At 41.0% G+C, this 21,484-nt stretch overlaps 1 protein-coding gene across 2 annotated transcripts in view; it reads left to right on the forward strand.

Moving 5' to 3' along the window:
- ATP8A1 (ATPase phospholipid transporting 8A1) overlaps positions 1–21,484 on the forward strand; it is a 230,837-nt gene that overhangs the window by 18,562 nt on the left and 190,791 nt on the right. The window contains exons 2-4 of one of the 2 annotated variants that reach the window (XM_042936485.1): positions 15,826–15,940; positions 17,192–17,291; positions 18,453–18,551. In XM_042936485.1, coding sequence (XP_042792419.1) covers positions 15,826–15,940; positions 17,192–17,291; positions 18,453–18,551 — 314 coding nt within the window. Of the gene's footprint in view, positions 1–15,825; positions 15,941–17,191; positions 17,292–18,452; positions 18,552–21,484 lie in introns of those variants that run through there. The other variant, XM_042936486.1, reaches the window with a different exon arrangement.

The following is a 21,484-nucleotide window of genomic DNA, read 5'->3' on the forward strand; positions in this document are numbered from 1 at the left end:
AGTGGAGAAATTAAATGAAAGCACTTCCTATAAAGTAGGCGCTAAGCTAAGCAAATATGACTTGAACCTGTGTCTGCTGAGTGATTGGGATAAGATCAAGCTGTTCAGATTTTGGAAGCTGAGGTTTTTAATGGGCCGGAGTGGTTTTAAAATCTCAGTGAGTATTTTCCCCTTTGCTCAACAATGGCCAAGCCATTCCAGCAGATCTACAGGGCTGACTTTGTGATTCTAATTAGTGGTGATAGCCTGTAGAGACACTAGCACTGAATTACTAGGGTCTCCCTGCAGTGGGTGATTTTTATTTAGAGTGCTAGAAGGTTCTTGAAGCATCTGTTCCATCCATCCTTGCATCATTCTTGTTCCACCTGCGAATTGGGTAGGGTTGATGGCAGTCTCACACATGTGTAGGTGTCATTGCTTTGATGTCACTGAGCACAGTGCTGGGTCTCCTCAGTCTCTGCAGCCCACCAGCTGTCATTCACACACCCTGGTTTAATCTGCTCGGTGGAGGTTTCTCCCTTGTTCTTTAGCCACATCCTGAAGGAAGCCAGCTCTGCCTTATTTGCTTTTGTGAAGGTGACTCCTAGATCTTTGAGCCTATCTTGTCTAACCAGTCTTGGTAGGTTCTTTAATACTAACCACAGTGCCTACTGCAGACCAGCCCTCCCCAGCCACACCCATTCTTAAGGTCACGTTGGGATTTGGTGGAGTTCTCTGGTGTTCCTTTATGGATTTCCCCTTTTTCTAGCCTTGTTCAGTGGACTTGTTGGATACTTTGCATGCCAGATTGTGACGCTGCTCATCTTCAATAGGCAGATGAGAGTTTCACCCCTTTCCTTACCCTGGGCAGCGTCCTGTAGAGTAAAACGCTATTCTTGCTTGTGGGCATTTTATGTTGCTGTGTGTGCTAAACCGACTTCTCTGCCAAAGTCGTAATTAGCAGGTAGGCTTTATGTTCTTTGCAGGGTGTTTTTGATGGTTGAGGCCTTGTTAAAAAATAAAGTATTATTTCTCTCTTGCAAAGTCACAATGGAGGTAAGAAGCAGGTGGCTGTCAAACTCCGCTGACTCATCCTGAGAATAATACAGCAGCAAAACAATGTTATTTGACTGTTTCTGCTTCTTTTAATAAAATGAGAACTAGTCTGTTGGAACCAGTCATGTGTCTACCTGTTTTTACATTATAAAATGCATAAATGGCTCTAAAAATGAAAGTCGTAATAATTCAGATAATTTTCATGATTGTTTATTTGTATTTTTTCCCCAGTATGTTTTCAGGGCTGGGTCATTCAGTTATATCTTCCTAGGAACGCTTTGCTACCGAAGAGGTTGACTAGCTTGCAAGGATTTTTATCAATTCATTAATACTTTTCTCCATGTATAAAGTGATTAAAACTTGGTCATGTATTGGCACTGTATTTATGGTTCTCTGATGACCTCAGAATTTTCTTAAAAAAAAAAAAATCATTTTAAAAAGATAGCCTTGTAGAATTGCAGAGTGGGAGGGAGCTGAGAGATTATACAGTGCAACACAGTCCCTGACACAGCTGGCCTAGCAATTGGTTACCCAGTTCCTGCTTGAATACCTCTCAGTGTGAAAATAGACAGCCCATTCCATTCTCAGCCACGTCTAATTCTTAGCAAGTGCTTTCTAGAACCTTCAGTTTATCCAAACTCCCAAAACCCTCTCCAATTCTGATTTTTTATGTCATTTGCACGTTTATTAGTAGTGCCATGTATGTCCTTATCCTGTCATTGGGATCCAGGCAGTCTGGCTCCAGAGCCCTCTTGAACTTATGTTTTTATTTTAACTGTCCCAAGGGATCCTTTTGTATCAGAGCATAGATTCATGGGACTCAGTCTTCGGGGTCACTCATTCTGGACAGTATTGTCCTGTGTTTTCCTCCCTGAAATGTACTTTATTTCAAAGATACTTTGTACCTTTGGCCTGCATGTGGCTTCAGGGTAGTGTGACCCCCTCCAGCCCCACTCTCTGTGACGGTCCCTGCTCAGTGCTGAGTCTGCCTGCCTATGTCTCTGGACCATAAGTCCATATTCCCAGGAGGGGATCTGATTGGCCTAGCTGGTCAGGTGCCCCTTGTTAACCCTGACACCCCAGGCCAGGGTAGTAGGTCAGGAGAGGAGTAGAGGGGCAGGAACCAAGGGTATCTCAGGGTAAGCTCCTTCAGAAGGGCTTGAAGGCAGGGGGGAACCAAAGGAAATTTCCAGTGTGAGCCCTGTCTGACGATGTTGGTCAACTAGTTGAGAATCTACATCGTTACATGATCATGAAACCTATATGTCTGTGTTTAAAAGAATAGAGCCTAGCTGAAAGCCTTGTTGAAATCCATATGCTAAAGTCTCCATTTTTAAAAAGGAAAGAGTCTGTGGGCTTGCTGGTCCCCGATGGTCTCCTCCTTCCTTTAAACCATTCTTTTAGTCCTCTACACTTGATTTTTGACTGGCATTGACCCCAAACTCATTGGCCAGTAACAGTATTGTTCAGACCTAGGTAATATAAAAGACCTTTTTTTGAAGGGGAAATTAAAAAAAAATTTTTTAATGTTTATTTATTTTTGAGAGAGACAGAGACAGAGTGTGAGTGGGGGTGGAGCAGAGAGAGAGGGAGACACAGAATCCGAAGCAGGCTCCAGGCTCTGAGCTGCTAGCACAGAGCCCGATGTGGGTGTCAAACCCACAAACCGTGAGACCAACCATGACCTGAGCCAAAGTCGGATGCTTAACCGACTGAGCCACCCAGGCACCCCAAAGGGGAAATTTTTTAAAAATCTGAGTATATATCCCATGTATGAGAAATACCCCTTTTTTTTAAGTTTATTTATTTTTGAGAATGAGAGAGAACACAAGCAGGAGAGGGGCAGAGAGAGAGGGAGAGAGAGAACCCCAAGCAGGGATTCTCCACACTGTCAGTTCAGAGCCCGACGTGGGACTCAAACTCATGAACCGTGAGATCATGACCTGAGTCGAAATCAGGAATCAGATGCTTAACCAACTGAGCCATCCAGGCGCCCTGAGAAATGCTGCTTTTAAAAGAGTGAAATCCAGGTGCCTAGGTGGCTCACTCAGTTGGGAGCCCAACTACAGCTCAGATCATGATCTCGTGGTTTGTGGGTTTGAGTCCCACATCGGGCTGTATGCTGACAGCTCAGAGCCTAGAGCCTGCTTCGGATTCTGTGTCTCCCTCCATCTCTGCACCTCCCCCACATGTGTTTTGTGTGTGTCTCTCTCTCAAAAATAAACAAACATTAAAAATTTTTTTTTTAAACAGTGACGTCCTATTCAATGTTAACTGAATTCTCAATGCTAAAGGGAAATGTTTTTAGCCGGAGAATTTATTTTCAGATTTTTACCATAACCTTTAGAAATTGTAGTTCCCATTATGTAAATCTGTGAACTCTAAAAGCACCTCTGTAGACTATGTTCGTAAACAGTTTCTAAAGTACAGGATTCTCTTTCTTTTCTGTTTAGAGCACTGGGACAGCTGTTTCTTGCCTTCAACTTCTGTAACCTCTCGCATTCACCATGGTGTCTTCTATGATGAGTGACAATCCACGGAATGATTCTGCAGGTTCTCATAGCTCTGCAGGTTTGAAAGCGTGTGTGTGTATGTAGATGCAGGCCTAGATATGCTGTCAGATATGAGTTCATTTAGAGCAGCTAGGTGCGGGCTTTTCTTTTTTTAGCAAGCCTCTACCTTCTTTTGTGCCTCATTCCTCCAACTAATGTTTGTTCCAACTTTTCTAAGAAAGTCTTAAGTTGATCACCCTTGATAGAGAATGAAGTAGGAAAAGTAGGAGTTGAGAAGTGCTGTTATTTCTTTTATTTTCTGTTAACAGTATGCCATCAGTTGCAGGCAGCACACCTGTCCCAGCAATTCCTTGTACTCCACATGGAAGGCAAGAAAACATTTAGTAGTCTCTAACATTTTTTTTAATGTTTATTTTTATTTTTGAGAGAAAAAAATACATGGGGGAGGGGCCGAGGGAGAGGGGGAGGCACCGAATCCGAAGCAGGCTTCAGGCTCTGAGCTGTCAGCGCAGAGCCCAACATGGCACTTGAACCCACAAACCTTGAGATGGTGACCTGAGCCGAAGTCGGACGCTTAACGGACTGAGCCACCCAGTCGCCCCAGTCTAACATTTTTAAAAACACCTTTCCTTTGTTCTCAGATGTCTGTGCATCTGTTATTATTCACTCTTGAACTTGTGAGCCGATTTCCAACCTTTTCCATGATCTTGTTTATGTTTTACTGGTGCAGTGGCACTGCTCTCTTTGAATACACCTCCCTTTCCCCTGTGTCAGGACTTCCACAGTCAGTCAGCATGTTGCTTTAGACAGCCTTCCAGACTTCTGTCCTTTTTGGGTCTCGATGATAACTTAAAATGTGTCCTCCCAAAGTCTAGAATACATACGTGTCTGGTTTAGCCTGGTATTCCCCTTTTTTGCCTGTCAAAAGCTCTTTGGTACAGTTATGTTTTCTACAGTTTCAGTTCTGTTTTATCACTTTTGCACTGATTAGAGTCCAATCCATGGTGGCAATTCCTCATCTTGTGTCTGTGCCTTCTCAGAGATGAATCTGAATGCGAGACAAGTCAATGGTGCTTTTAGCTAATTGAGACTTCGAGGAGATGCCTGGTGGATGTCTGGCAGTTGAAACCCCTCACTGCTAGTGCAGTCTGTTTCTGTGCCAAGTTTTAAGTCTATATCTAATATATGTATTCTCGGGAACATACCATTTATTGCTTTTATCTGACCAAGTGATCTATGGCCTGTTCTCAAGGAGGTATCATTAAATTCCTTCCATCTTTTATTGTTCTTCTTCCTTTCCTGTTAAGCATGATTTAGCATTAATAAAAATGTTTATTATTTCTAACAATTCAGCATGCCCAAGATGATTATTTTCCAAGGTTAACTTGCAAGGCTGATGGCCAAGGAAATTGGGTGCTTACTATGTGTGAGGTTCAACACTAGGCAGGCCCTAGATTTTCATGTGATGCTGCTTAAGGAAAGCCTTTCTTCCTGATGTCAGGAATACTTATTTTAGCATCCACCACTTAGAATTGATAGTACTGCTTTTGGAGTTTGCTGCAATTCAGCATGAGTTCAGGAAATAGCCATTTTTTTTTTCCTATTCTAGATAAGAAATGTTGTCTATGTGGTTTCACGCTTATTTATTTTTAGATCAGTTCCCACAAAGACACTTAAAGAAAAATATCTTTACCATTTATTGTATGACAGGTCCTGATAGAAGAATATATTAGTGGGTATCAAGACAGGCAAAAAAACTGTAAACTACTGGGAATTTTTGGATGCCTGATATTAAAATAGAAAATTTAGTGAACATTTATTACATGCAAGAAAATTTCCTGATGTGTTCTTCGTCTCTTCCTGATATTAGAGTAACATACCAGACAGTTACTTTCATGTGCCCTTATGCCTGTCCTGTCTCAGTGCATAAGTTAGGTTTATCTGTAACATCTGTTATTCTCAGCTGCTGTAATGTAGCAGTATTCTTACACAGAGAGTTGTGACACTGAGGCTTTTCTTTCCAGGAAGCAGCTTTATTCATGCCGGCACTGTTCAGTTGGGTTCGTACCCGAAGAAGTGAGCCCCGAACACCACATGGCAGTTTTTTTTTATACATTTTCTATTTCTTTGTCTCCCATATATGGTAACACACAAACATGCAGTCTGATTAAGTGGTCTCATGTTACAAGGTCATGAGGGATGTTGTCACATACTGGTATAGCCAGGTTGCCTTAAGGTTTTGTTTGTTTGTTTGTTTGTTTCCATTCCTTAGTGAGGGGACCCTACCACAATATACCTAAACTATAGGTCAAAAGATTAATATTGGAGTGATCACAAGACCACTTTATATTCAAAACTTTTGTAGATGATACTTCAAGGAGGAATGGTCAGAGAGGGTGCTTTCACATCTAAGTAGCATCTAACAAGACCATGAGGGTAGGAGAGATTTATGGTCGGAAAAACTATTGATATGAAACAGGGAAAGTAGAGGAGAAATAGAGTTAGAAGTCGGGTCAAGCTTATTTGTTGAATGAATGAATACCTCCATTAGTGTTAAAGCTTTAGAGCTAGGTTGTACTTTAATCGGTTTCCCTGTATTGTCCTGGGTATGATACTCACTGGCTCTGACCATGAGCAGTTCTCCATTAGAATTAGTTCCTGTATCTTCATCATTTTGAGAAAATTCTTTAAAACCCTTACAGAAGGGTTCACTCCTTTTTTTAAAGACTGAAAGCAACCCATTTTTGAAGCAGATAACCGTATTTTACATCATTGGAGTAAGTGGATGTCCTTTGTTACAACATTTTGTTGTAACTCAGTTGGGCTTGAGGGTAATGAGCTACCATTTGCATGAATGATAAAAAAAAGGAGGGGAAGTTAGGAAAGCGAGGGATGTGGAAAGCTTTTTGACTGTAGTGCAAATTCTTTAGGGTGACAACCCATAGTTATCTCAGAACATGCTGGACTCGGGGCTTGGTTAGGACAGCTGTTAACATCAGAGGAGATCTGCTCTAGCAAGTAGGGCCAGTTGGGGAAGGTTCTAGGCAGCCTGGTGATTTTGTGGGCAGGGAAGTTGCATTATGGTTGCAGGTCACTATTCCATGCAGAGCAGGAAAGTCAGCTGGTGATTGGTGGCCTGGGCCACATATGGTGTCAGTGGTCTGCATTAGATGGACATTGGGAGAAAACTTCCAGCAGAGGACTGAAATGCCTCTGCTAAAATTCCATAGTATGGAAGCTGAGCATATTCATGAAGTACGTAAGAGTAGTTCCCAGAATCAAACGAAAAGCTTTATAAGAAACCCAAGGATGCTCCAAGGCAGTTTGACTAATAGATGGATAGCTCAGATCAGTCTTATGTGTGCTGAACCTTTCCATACATCCAGATTGCACATTGACCATTTCTAGTCGACAATGGGCCATGTGCCCACCTTTAAGTCAAAAAGGGGAACACTAACTTGATGCAGCAGACCCTAAAGACTGCCAGCAGTTGTGCAAGAAGAGTTCTCCAAAGAAAACCAAGGATTTTTCAGGAGAAGCAGATGCTGAGCTGAAATGAGCAGCAGATGTCCACTGCACTGAGCCTAAATCAACAGTCAGGTATAAATCAACAGGAAGGTATATTGCTGCAATTGAAAATTTCATTTCCCTTCTGGCTATTGCAACCATGATCTAGAAATTTGAGACAGATTGCTAAATAATTTCTATTTTCCATACTTTTAAAGGTGTTTGATTTCTTCAATGCCATCTTTGAAAATGTAGCGTGTGAGTCTTAACCTCTAAAGCACCCCATTCCTTGTTTCCAGCCCCGTGGTTTTTCTTCCCTTTGTTCTTTCCCTCAGCAGCTGCTGCCAAGCTCACAATCGAACATTTGAAATCGCTCTTCTGCTCCAACAGCACAGGATATGGGATTTCAAATCTCTTTTGTACCTCTAGTAACTGCTTCTATGTTTCTAATAAACTATATATATAGTAAGATACCATTAAAAGCAAAATAAATACAAGCCTGTAAATTATATTTAGCCAAAGATTGCTTTGTTCCAGAAACTTGAGCCAAAAACAAAGCAAAACTACTATTACATGATGACTTCTAATTGTTATTTTTCTCACAGAATAAAAACATACTAAAATTTTGGAAAGGATAATGCTCATGGTTTCCCAATAAGTAGCCCTTAACTTTAATTACACCTAAGTTTGTAGTTGTGCCTCTAAAGTCTCTGGCCAGTTTTCCAGTTCATATTCTTTTATTAGATCCAATGACTCTTGCAAGCAAGACTGTTTGTCTGATGACCCCATTTTGTGTCAAAAACCATGAGCAATTAATATGACCTCTTTAATGTCTAATATTTGAGGCCACTGAGCAAAAGGATATACAGTTGGACTCTCCTGAATATGTTAGGAGATAACGTAATAGATAACTCTGATTCCAGTTTTAGCCTTACTTATAACTGCAATAAACTTGAGACTACAGAAACTCAGTGGTGCTATAACCATATTACCAGGCAACAGAATGATTTTGTATTTTGTTCTTTTCTCCCTCCTACCTACCCACCCCTGCTTTTCTGTTGCATAACCCCCCACACAGATGACAATTTGGGGGAAAACATTTACTTACTTAATATTAATTTATAAAATCATAGGGTAAAATGCATTATTTTGCTATCTATACTTAGACACTGGTCACAATTTTCATTATAATTTATCCACAAATTTAAAAAATGTTAATACCAGGGTGCCTGGGTGGCTCAGTCGGTTAAGCGTCCAACTTCGGGTCAGGTCATGATCTCACGGTTCCTGAGTTCAAGCCCCCCATCAGGCTCTGTGCTGACAGCTTGGAGCCCGGAGCCTGCTTCAGATTCTGTGTCTCCCCCTCTCTCTGCCCCTCCTTAACTTGTGCTCTGTCTCTCACTCATTCTTAAAAAGAAAATAAACATTAAAATGTTTTTTAAATATTAATACCTACATTGATGTCCTTAAGACTTGTTTTTCTCATTTCAAGTATTTTGAAAGGGAGATTAATTTTATAATATCTGGATGTAGGATGGGCTGACAGGAAATGTACGAGTGACAAGTATTGTGCTACATTGTGCTAACATAATGCCATTTAATTCTCTTAATAACTATTTTATGCATGAGGATGCTGAGGCTCAGAACACAATAATTTGTGGTGTTCTGTACAAATTTGTGTGCATATCTGACCATAAAGCCTATTCCTTTTCCCCACAGTCTGCCTCTCTGATTATAGTAATAAAAATAATAGCTAGAATTGTTGTATGAGCATGAGGAGCTAGGCACTATCCCGAGTACTTTATACACATGCATTATTTCATTTATTCCCCACAAAAACCTATGAAACAAAGTCGGCAGCTAGAGTTAAGTAATTTGCTTAAGACAACCCTAGCTCAGGGCGCCTGGTGGCTCAGGTCATGATCTCGTGGGTCAGGAGTTCAAGCCCCGCATCAGGCTCTGTACTGACAGCTGAGGGCCTGGAGCCTGCTTCAGATATTGTGTGTGTGTGTGTGTGTGTGTGTGTGTGTCTCTCCCTGCCCCTTCCCTGCTTGCATTCCCCCCCATAAATTAAATAAATAAATAAATAAATAAATAAATAAATAAATAAATAAATATATTTAAAAAAGCTTTTTAAAAGATGACCCTAGTTCATAACTGATGGATGGACCTGAACTGTATCTCTCACTCCATGGTCTGTGCTCCCAGTTATGATTCTGTCATGCCTTCCTTGAGTATACCGTTGGTTTTAGTATTATCAATTGGTATGTTGTAAAAGGAAAATGATGCATGATTTTTAAGGATAGGAGTGTTTGTATGGAGAATTCTGTTAAGGGGTTGATCATTTGTTGCATTTGTTATTTTTGTTTGAGTGATAGTGCAAGCAGAGGAGGGGCAGGGAGAGAGGGGGACGCAGGATCCGAAGCAGGCCCCACACTGACACAGTGAGCCCGACGCAGGGCTCAAACTCATGAACCATGAGATTATGACCAGAGCCAAAGTTGGATGCTCAACCGACTGAGCTACCCAGGCACCCCAGTTTTGTTGCATTTAAAATCCTAAAGGTCTCCCTCATCTTGGGCTTTAGCTTCAGACAGCGTGTATATGTGGCATCATGCAGGGGTACGATGGTAATGTGTGCTCTGGAGAGGCTGTAAGGGTCAGAGCAGCTCCACCTCCAAAAAAAAATGTGTATGCATCCATTTCATCTCCTGTCACCGCTATGGCACGCAGGCCCCATCATCTTTTACCTGAATTGTCCCAGTAGCCTCAAAACGATCTTCCTGCCTACAACTTTTCAGTGGATTCCTACCACGTTAAGAATATATATTCAGGCTTCTTACTGTTTTCCAACCTGGCCCTGCGTCTCCTTATTTGATGCCTTCCTATTCACTGTTACTGATCCTTATGTACCTGGAAATGCCAACCTTATTCTTGTCTTTAAGGCTCTTCCCCAGCTGGGTCATAAGTGGGTGCCAGGTAGTTGCTGGCAATAGATGATAGTCACTACTTACCTTTTCAAACACGGACCGCATCCTGCTCTTCCCCAGCTGGGTTTACCCTGTCCCTTATTTAATTCCTGGTTGAGGTCCCTCCTCAGCCTCTCCTTGGGGAGGCCTTCCCTTACCACTCAGTATAAAGCCACAGTAGCGGTAGTGGTAACAACAGCAACAATGAGAACAGCTAACGTTTAGTGAGCTTTTACTATATACCAGGCATTGTTTTCTGTATTTATTAGCTCATGGGAGCCTCATGACCTCCCTTTGAAGTAGACGCTATTATCATCTCCATCATAAGATGATGAAACTGAAGCACAGAGGGTTCCGTCAATCACTTGGTTTATTTTCTTCATCACACTTACCATGATCTATATTTATCTTGCTCTACTCTAGAAAGCCAGTTCCTGAGAGAAGGGACTGTGTCTAATTTTCTGCTGTTCCTGAAGCTTTTTGCTGGGACATAGTAGGCACTTATGCTGAAATATGTTGAGTGAATGCATGAATGAATGAACAAATGAACGAACACATGATCAGTCTTATTGGGGCATGATATTTGTGGTGAGAAATAGAAAATTTCAAAGATGATACTTCGGCTCTAATTGTATGAAAAGGACTCAAAGCTCTTCACTTTAATAATCTGTTAGACATTTTTCTTCTCTGTCGCATTATATTGTGTGCATACAAGCATGCGACCATGAGTCTGGGCAGAGGAAGAAAGACTATATGTGAATATACTAATTAACCCAGTAGTCCCTGGTCATAAGTGGGTGCCAGGTAGTTGCTGGCAATAGATGATAGTCACTACTTACCTTTTCAAACACGGACCGCAGTCTGACTTTGTAACTGAGTTCTACTGCAGGCCATATAAGGCAGCTGTTGCTGTGAATCATCTGGCTGAAGTAGGGAAATGTTTGTTTTCTTTTTAAATTTCATTGCTTTTCTGAACAAATGACGTATTGACTTTTTTCTCCCTGGTTCCTGGCAAATACTAATCTCATAAGACTTTGGAGCTGAAAAAGAACTTCAGAACCTTAGCCTACCTTCCTCATTTTTACAAGGGGAGAGAAATAACCCCCAGGGATTGCATGGTTTTCACAGGGTCACATAAGTACTCAGTGGAAGAACCACAGCTTGCCTCACAACCACCAAGTGGGTTTAATGATCAAACACCGTTAGGGGAAGATGAACGCTTGTTCACTTCAGGGCCATGATTAGAATGCTGACTCGTCAGCACCTTCTGTTTACTCGGTAATGAAAATTATTGCTGAAAGCCGAAATGGTCACCAGGAGGATGTTGCTTCTATATCCCTCTTTAGTAATACAAAGTAGTATCTTCTTGTAGCACGTTCAGTGGCTAAAAGTGATATGTGACTCTTTGCTTCCCTATATTGAAACTCTTGGTCCTTCAGAAGTCTAGAAATAGCATTTGGTTCTGTTATAACTAAGAATGCAGAAATGAGCCTGGTAAAATCCCTGGTTTGTGAAGTAATTTTATCATTTAAATACTAACTTTGTCATTAATTGAAATAGTTAAAAACAATTCGGAAAACAAAAGTGCTTTTCTGCTGGGGAATAATAAGCAGGATATGACACTACATATAGAATTTTCACTGTACCTGGAATTCTGAATTACTGAATCATTGCCTATTCTTTCTTGCATAAATAGGGAAAAGTATCCTACTTATTCATTTCCGTAAAAGCTAGTGCAGAATAGTTTATTTTAGGAGACTGGTTTCCTTCTGATTGGTTTTAAGACATTACGGACATTGGAGGGTGCAATGTTGAAAGAAGCTAATGTGGTTCAGAAGACACCGTTGAGACTTGCTTCATGTCTGTTCCTTACAGTGCTGTGTGTGACTGTGCCTGCCAGGGTTCGCCCTGTAGCACTTTTAGTTTAGGAAGAGTAATGATGCTATTAGCAGATGTCAAATGCCTGAGTGAACACTGAGGACACGGGGGTGACTAGGGGTGGTTTTCCTGGAATATTCAAGATGTGTTGAAGGAGTGTGGATCTGGTGTCACTATCATTAATTTCTGTGTCTGTACTTGGGACCATATTGAGATGCCCCCCCCCCCCGCCCCCGCTCCCCCAAGAACTTGAAAATGCAGGAAATGAGTTTGCTTTCTTATTTTTTTTGTAAGCTCAACTCGTGATAGGAGCAGACTCGCCTGCAAGAGAGACATATCTGTTCCTAGGCCTGTAAGGTTTGATGGTAAAAATCCCATTCACAGATTAAATGTCAATTTCAACTTGGAGAAGGAGATGGTCAGGAAAGAGGTGAGTCAGGGAGTTAAACATTGGTAGCACCCTTCTCAGCTCTGTGGAGGGGCAGAGAATTAGTTGTGTGCAACAGATTTGAAGCACGGCCCCATTGCCAGGTATCCCAACAGACTTTGAAGATTTGGGCTCTACGGGTGCGTCTACCCCTGTTGTGAGATTGGGTGCATCAGGCTGTGCTAGCCCGATGCTGTTAGACTCTTATCATCTACCAGTGGGTTAATTCATCAGATGTTGAGGGATTGATATGTTACCCATATGTCCAGACCTAACCTGCTTATTTCTATAATGTAAGATGAGAGTTCCTTGAAGATTCTAAGTATAACAGTTACAGACTTTCCCATTCCAGTTTAGTAAGAATACCAGCCTTTCTCCCAGATGCCTTCATGGATTATTCCTGAGGACCTGTGAGGTTAGGTACATTCACTGAGATATTCCTGAGAGTTCCTGAGGTCCCTGTGTCTACTTACTGCTGGCTTGCTGCCACCTGCAAGGAGTAACTAGGGATTCTGGGCCAAATGCTAGGTGGTACTTGTGACACCTGGCTTTCGACATCCTGGGAACGGGCTTCAGGTGCCTGCGGGGTCTCTCTATCACTGCTGATGGAGGAGCTTGGGTGGCTGAGCTCCCTGGAGCCCTGAAGAGATAGGACAGGGTGACTGGCAGCTCCCATTGGTGGAGTGCCTGGCTCCCTGCTTTCAGTGCAGCTCTCCCTCCCTCCTTCAGTATCACACCTGCGCAGGGCATCCCACTGCCTGAGCCCCAAGGGTTCATGACCTGATCACCTGCCAAAGGTCCCACCTCCTAATGCCATCAATTTGGGATTACCTGTCTACATATGAATCTGGGGGAGATGCAAATGTCCAGTCTATAGCAATCCATATATAAAATTTTGATTATATAAAACTAGGGGGGAAACCTGTATCTAAAACGTGGTGCGGTGAAAGAGAGTTATTAACCATGTGAGCAGAGGCAAAGCTGCCCGTGTGCTTCATTCAGACTGTAAAATGGATATGACAGCACTCACTTGGGAGCCATGTGGCCTCCAGAGTGACCATCCTCACTCTGCGCCTCTCTACTTGGAAAGCTTTCAGTGGCTCGCTGCCAACCAGAGGATGCGTTCCAGACTTCTTCGCCAGCATGAGAGGTCTCCCGAGATCTGCCCGTGTGCTTTTTCAGCACATCGCACTGCCTTTACCTTGCCCTTTGTCTATGCTTCAGCTCTGTTGCGTCCTCTGCACACAACTGCGTCCCCATACTCATGTTGCCCACCTCTGTAGAAAGCCTAAGTGATTTTCTGGTTTCATATAGCAACAGACCCCACAGGCAAGCTTTTCTTATACATTTTGTTACCAGCACTTGGCTGCCATTAGTTCTTTATCAATGGGTGGAGAAGCATTTACTTGCCCTCAAAAAAAAAAAAAAGAAAAAAGAAAAGGCCAAATAACCACTCCTTTGTCATTTGGTGTTTATTCAGCAAACATTTATTGAGTACCTGCTGTTGGTTGGTACTGGTGTTCGGATGATGAGTAACACACCCTCTGGGTGTGGCCTCTGGGAGTTCCCATTCTGGGAAGGAGAGACAGACTCAGAAGCAGGCAGTAACAAAATCTTCTGATTTGGGTGTTTTGCTGGGGACTGGGAAGTGCAGAGGGCTATGGGAATACAGAGAAGAAACACTGACTTAGCATCTTAGAGTACTTAAGAAGAAACCCTGTCAGCAGGTTTTATAGGAGGAGTTGGAATTGCCTGAATAAAAAGAGAAGAAAACTGGGTTTTTAATAGAATACTGTTGGTGGCTCTTTCTAGGAAAGGAGTAAGGACTGATTTAATCTAGTCTCAGTTAATTCTTACTAGAAGGTAAAAGAAGCAGTTTAATGTTTTATGTTCTTTTAGAACTTCTATGTATTTTTTTTAATGTTTATTTATTTTTGAGAGAGAGAGAGTACGTGCAGGGGAGGGGCAGAGAGAGAAGACGACACAGAATCTGAACCAGGCTCTAGGTTGTGAGCTGTCAGCACAGAGCCCGACATGAAGCTCAATTTCATGAACCATGAGAACATGACCTGAGCTAAAGTCAGATGCTCAACTGACTGAGCCATCCCGGTACCCTGAGAATTTGTATGTATTTTTAAAGTGTTGTCAACTTTGCGATAAGATGTTACCCAGTTGAAATTGCTTGAATCTGTTGCATTGTTAGAATGATCCTGAGGGACGCCTAGGTGGCTCAGTCCATTAAGTGCCTGACTTTTGACTTCAGCTCAGGTCAGGATCTCATGGTTTGTGAGATCGAGCCCTGAGTTGGACTCTGCACTATGGAGTCTCCTTAGGACTCTCTCTCCCCCTCTCTCTCTGCCTTTCCCCCACTTGTTCCATCCCTCTTTTTCTGTCTCTCTCTATCTCTCTTTCTGTCTCTCAAAATAAATAAATAAACAGGGGCACCTGGGTAGCTCAGTCGGTTAAATGGACGAATTTGGCTCAGGTCATGATCTCACTGTTTGTGAGTTCGAGCCCCGCCATCAGACTCTGCTGCCAGCCTGGAGCCTGCTTCAGATTCTGTATCTTCCTCTCTCTGCCCCTCCCCTATTCACACTCTGCCTCTCAAAAATAAATAAACATTAAAAAAAAATTTTTAGGGGCGCCTACGTGGTTCAGTCAGTTAAGCATCCGACTTCAGCTCAGGTCATGATGATCTCACTGTCCATGAGTTCGAGCCCTGTATCAGGCTCTGTGCTAACAGCTCAGAGCCTGGAGCCTGCTTCAGATTCTGTGTTTCCCTCTCTTTCTGCCCCTCCCCTGCTTGCACTCTGTCTCTCTCTCTCAAAAATAAACACTAAAAAAACAAAAAAACATTAAAAAAAAAGAAACATGAAAAGAAGGAATGACCCTGAGATGACTTGAAATGGTCTTAAGAAATTTGAAGCTCTTTATGAACATAAATTGCAGTTAGTAGAAAGATTAAGATGATTACAGTGAGTTGTGGTCATATCAGAACATGGTGGTTGCCTCTGTAAACCTTAATGTTTATCTTGTTTCTGTCTTCACCCAAAAAGGAAAAAAAAATCCCAGAGAGGTATTAAATATGTATACTTAAGTTTTTTAAATATATTTTGAATTACCTCTGTCTTATTCTTCTTCTCTAAAACTGTAAGGTAAACTAGTTTAAAATGTTTTGTTACTTTTGGATGGATTCTTACATAACAGAAGGAAATAAGTTGACCATTTATGGGGGAACAATGAGTAAGAATTTGCAAAATTTGCAAAGATTTTAAAATGGGTCAGTTTTTATATGATTATTAAATGCTGACTTTTAGTTGAAATATTAGATGTGGGGATTTTCCTTTTCTATTATGAAAGAAACAAGAACACCAATCAGGGAGAAGCTTATAGCTCTGAACAAATTTTAGAATCTCAAGTAGTTATGAAGTATGTTGTGGTCTGGATGATAAAATGAAACGTTTCTTATTGAATCAAAAGACTGTCTCTCTTCAAGGTTATGAGAAGACAGATGATGTTTCAGAGAAGACTTCACTGGCTGACCAGGAGGAAATACGGACTATATTCATCAACCAGCCCCAGCTGACAAAATTCTGCAATAACCAAGTCAGGTAGGAACTGCCAAAGATGGCTTGTCAGGCCAGGCATCACAGCGACACCCGATAGGCCATTTCTCCTCTCTGGCCGAAACAAAAATGCTCACCAAGAGCTTTCGGTGAAATCGGTTCATATTTGAGAACTTACTGGAGGCAGTGTGAATTTGCTGTTTTCTGCATCCTCTAGTCAATAAGGAGATATTAATAAGAATCTGGAAGCTGGAAGGAGGTAAACAGAAAGGGTAAACAGCCATACCCTACCAACTGTACCAATTCTATGTATAGTGTCTGCATGGTGAAAGCTGCTCATGGGTAAATGCCTTTGTCGTAAAGCTGTTACAAGAAGGAGTGGTTATTGTTAGTCAGTTATTTGGCTAACAAAATTCAAGATTTGGTAAGAGGCCTTTGCAGTCCCTCACCAAGAACTCCTTTTGGTTAAATAGTCTTTAAATTCTGGCTTTTGATAGCTGTAAGATTGAGTATGGTGCTGAGGAATGGAGGGCTGTTGCGTTCCTGCACTGGTACATTTGCCTTCCAACAACAGCATAAAAATTATCACCGTTGTAAACACTGTTCACTGAGTGGCCTCTGGATGGAGTGAGTACCCCATCACCCCTCTCACGAGCCCAGTGTTTCTCCAGTGGCCAAATTCCTGGATTTGAGAAATAACCATTTAATATTAATAATTACAGGGGCGCCTGTGTGGCTCAGTCGGTTAAGTGTCCGACTTCGGCTCAGGTCACAATCTCAAGGCTCGTGAATTCGAGCCCCACGGTGGGCTCTATGCTGACAGCTCCGAGCCTGGAACCTGCTTTGGATTCTGTGTCTCCCTCTCTCTCTGCTCCTCTCCCACTCACACTCTGTCTCTGTCTGTCTCTCTCTCAAAAATAAGTAATATTAAAAGAAAAAGTTTCTGGCCTTGCTCAAATTCCTGATTTTTTGGTAAGATTTTATTTTTTATTAGTGTATTATATACTCTCCTAACTAAAGTTGCTTTTCTTTGTAAGCTACTCCTAGTATGTTAAAAAGGATGATCGGCCAAAGAGAACAAAAGAGATTATGCAGAAAAATTAAACTCTTACTACTTAATTAGATAAGTCTTTTCATTTACTTTCATCTAGGTTAATGACCATTTGCAGTATTCTCCCAAGTTGAAATAGAGGGCAGCTGTCCATCTCATTTTTTATATGATGGTAATAGAATTTTGTAAATGTGGGTGCTAATTATGGATTAATTTTTTATGCTACCTTTCATTTTGTTTTCTAGCACTGCGAAATACAACATAATCACCTTCCTTCCAAGATTTCTCTACTCTCAGTTCAGAAGAGCTGCTAACTCATTTTTTCTCTTTATTGCACTGCTGCAGGTAAAGTCATGTCATAAAACTTTAGTTCAAAGTCAAGTGTTCAGATATTAATAAATGTTTTTGTTAAGCCCATGACCCATCTCCTGAAGCGCATCTAAAACACAGAGAGACAAGCTGGCTGGGGTGGACATTTCCAACTCCTGCTGCAGGCGATATCAGAATTCCACTACTTCTTCAAGCCTTTTGATTCATTTTTGTCAGCTTATTTTTAGCATTCTATACATTCAATGTGGCAGGGAGGACATTTGATGGTAAAGAGGGAGGGAAGTTTTTCTTCAAATAGTAATTAAATATTAATTTATTTTAGTAACAGTAATAGTTCTGAACCTTAGAATATAAGAATTACCATTTTAAAACATTTCTTTTTGGGGTGCCTGAGTGGCTCAGTCAGTTGAGCCTCCAACTTTGGCTCAGGTCATGATCTCACGGTCCATGAGTTCGAGCCCCGCATTGGGCTCTGTGCCGACAGCTCGGAGCCTGGAGCCTGTTTCAGATTCTGTGTCTCCCTCTCTTTCTGACCCTCCCCCGTTCATGCTCTGTCTCTCTGTCTCAAAAATAAATAAACATTAAAAAAAATATTTTTTTAAACATTTCCTTTTGTAATTGAGTAGTAATTCAGGGAAAACAAGTTTCATTGTATTAAAAAGCATACATTCATTGTAAAAATAATAAGAAAACACAACAAAGCGTAAAAAAATTAAAACTATTATTTTTCCACCACTCAGAGACAACTACCCTAAAATTTGGGGTGTATTTTCTCCTGACCATCTTTCCCCCTGCCCCTCCCAACCCTAAATATTATTTATTCATTTAGCCTACAAAAAGAAGATCGTATAATACATATGTTTTACATTCTGCTTTAACCATACAGCAATGCGTGGCTATTTTCCCATGTGGTTCAGTGTGTTTTTAAAATATCAGTTTTAAAGATGGTATGGTATTAATTTAACTCCCCTACATATAACAGCTTGCCATGAAGCGAACTATCATGTTCTTCCAGCCACTTACTAGATACGAGCCAATTGCCTCACCCAGTGTTAGTCTGCCGTGAGAGTAAAATCACTGAAGCATATTTTAAGAGGCACTAGGACGGGGTTGTTTTTAAATATGTTATAAACTTGCTGGTTCTCACTGGATTTCTTTCCCCCCCCCCCCAAATAGCAAATACCTGATGTATCACCAACAGGTCGCTACACAACACTGGTTCCTCTGTTATTTATCTTAGCTGTGGCAGCTATCAAAGAGATAATAGAAGATATTGTAAGTATTTGATTTTTTTCATAAACAAATGTGATGGTTATTTTATATACATATTTTTATACATTTTTCTTTAAGTTTAATTCTTGGCAGAGGCTATTTAAAATGCTTATTCAACTTAAAAATATGTAGAATGTATTCTGGAGCTCATTCCTCTTTGTTTCTACAGTTTTACTGTTACAGACCACTTGTTAGAGTGTTCTCCATGTTTGTAGTTTAGTAATAAAAGAAATTAATTAAAAACATTTTTTTAGTGTTTATTTATTTTTGAGAAACAGAAAGAGTGTGAGCAGGGAAGGGGCAGAGGGAGAGAGGGAGACACAGAATCCGAAGCAGGCTCCAGGCTCTGAGCTGTCAGCACAGAGCCCAATGCGGGGATTGAACTCACGAACTGCGAGCTCATGACCTGAGCCAAAGTTGGACATTTAACCGACTGAGCCACCCATGTGCCCCAAGAAATTAAATGTAATAATTGGCTTGGAGAGAAAACTATATTTGAACATTAATTTCAATTATGCCCAGTTTTCAATTTGAACTTTATTTCAAGTTAAACATGGTACCCTCCAAATTATCTAAATGTAAAGGGCTTTTAATGTATTTTTAATTTATAGGCATGGTTTTTACTTTATTAAATACTTTTGATTCCTTTTCATCATTAGTAGTTCTAAGTTTCCTTTTATTTTCTTAAAAGAAAGTACCAACATATATGCTATTTTTATTATTATTCTGTAGTAGCTGAGAAAAGAGGAAGTCCATTTCCCTTTTATAGAATAAGTTCCCCTGGGACGCCTAGGTGGCTCAGTCGGTTAAGCGGCCGACTTCGGCTCAGGTCACGATCTCGCGGTCTGTGAGTTCGAGCCCCGCATTGGGCTCTGTGCTGACGGTCAGAGCCTGGAGCCTGTTTCAGATTCTGTGTCTCCCTCCCTCTGCCCCTCCCCCGTTCATGCTCTGTCTCTCTCTGTCTCAAAAATAAATAAACGTTAAAAAAAAAAATTAAAAACAAAATAAAATAAAATAAGTTCCCCAAAATAAATTCAGACTTTTCTTTTTTCCTCTGTTTTACCGTTATTTTAACTACCTCAGTTGAGGAAGCGAATGTATTTTTTCCTATGCTCTTTAAATACTTGGCCAATCTGAAATGACTTTCTGTCAGGCCTTAGGCAAGTCAGATGGTAAGGTGAGGAAAGGCTGAGACATTCTCTGGGAAGCTCCAATTTAAAGTTGCACAAACATTAATATTATTTCTGTAGAGAATCAAATTGGGAACTCATAAGAACGCATGAGCCATAGCTTCACTAGACTCATTTGAAATGGGTCAAATGTCCATTTGAAGCATCAGTCTCAAAAACCTCCAAGTGTCTAGGAGTATAGACAGAGGTTGTCTGTTTGCATGTCTGTAAAACATCACTATCCTCTTCCCTGGAAATAACATGCTTGAAGGGGACCACAAACTGAAAATGTCAGGGACTCTCTTTTTACCTGTATTGTTCCACACGGACTTACCTTTAAATCCTTTAAATTGTACTTGGATTTGGCAGTCCATAAGGATCGGTCTTTACTATAATTTGTCACTTTCTTTGCTTTATGTAGTCCCTTTTCTCTCTTTGACATAATTTTGATTAAGCATAGGTTATTTACTAGACATTGTGCTGTTGTTTTTGTACATGTTTTTCCCATTTCATTTCTTCAGTACCTTTAAAAGTTGAATATTAATCCCGTTTTAAAGGTAAGGAAACTGGGGTTTAGGGAGGTCATGAGCCTGTCCAAGAACGCAGTTGGGATCAGAGCTCTGTCTCATCCAGTGCTCCTCTATATTGTGGCAAGTCACCAACAGTAGGATCGATCACATTTATTGAGCTTCTGGGATCCATGTGCTGGTTCGATATCCTTTACATTTTTAAGTCTTACAGCAACTCTTTAAAGGATTATTGATATTGCTCCCATTTTACGGATGAGGGAGAGGAGGCATAGAGGAGCAAGGTCACTTGCTCAGGGTCATCCAGTTAATAACTGGGGCTGTCAGAATTCAAAAGAAGGCAGTTTGGCTCCAGAGCCCTGCATTATCATCCCTGCTGTAAGCTGCCTATCTTTCTTCTTTTCCTTCTAACAAACCTCTAAGTTCTCTAGCTATGGTTTTTAGAACCCCTCTCTATGGAAACGTATAAATATTATTAAAAGGTGAATAAAATATTATCCAAAAGGTGTTTTTCTTTTAAATAGAACTCTTGTTGGCACAATGTAATAATTGTGTACTATCAGAAAGCAGCTTTCCAGGCAATTCCTGGAGGATATAATAATACTTGTGGGGAGAAATAGTATTACGTGGAGTGCTTTTCCAATAAAATCATTGTTAAGAAATTGAGTAAAATAGGGGCACCTGGGTGGCCCAGTTGGTTAAGCATCTGAGTCTTGATTTGGGCTCAGGTCATGATCTCCTGGTTTGTGAGTTCGAGCCCTGCATTGGGCTCTGTGCTGCCAGCATGGAGCTTGCTTGGGATTCTTTCTCTCCCTCCTTCTCTGCCCCTGCCTTGCTTGTGGGCGCATGCATGTGTGCTCGCTCGCTCTCTCTCTCTCTCTCTCTCAAGGTAAATAAACTGAAAAAAAAAAAACTGAGTAAAATAAGTCCTTAAGAATGGTTTAACAAGACATTTATGTCAACTTGTAAGGTGATAGAAAGTTTGAAAAAGTACTCCCTAGGGGGAAAAAAAATCAAATGGTTTAGATGATTGCCCAAGGAGTATCTTTATCAGTAATGTATCTTTATCAGTAATTGCAGTGAATACATATATTTGTCCATTCCTTCAATGAAATGTATGAAGCAGTACTTTGGTGCCAAGAATTTACTAGGTTACTTATAGGATGTGCTGAACTTTTGTTGCAGTAGTAATCATGTCCCAAATATCAGTGGCTTAAACCTAAGTTTCTTTTCACGTACT

This window comes from Panthera leo, chromosome B1 (assembly GCF_018350215.1).
Source record: "Panthera leo isolate Ple1 chromosome B1, P.leo_Ple1_pat1.1, whole genome shotgun sequence".
Classification (NCBI taxonomy): domain Eukaryota; kingdom Metazoa; phylum Chordata; class Mammalia; order Carnivora; family Felidae; genus Panthera; species Panthera leo.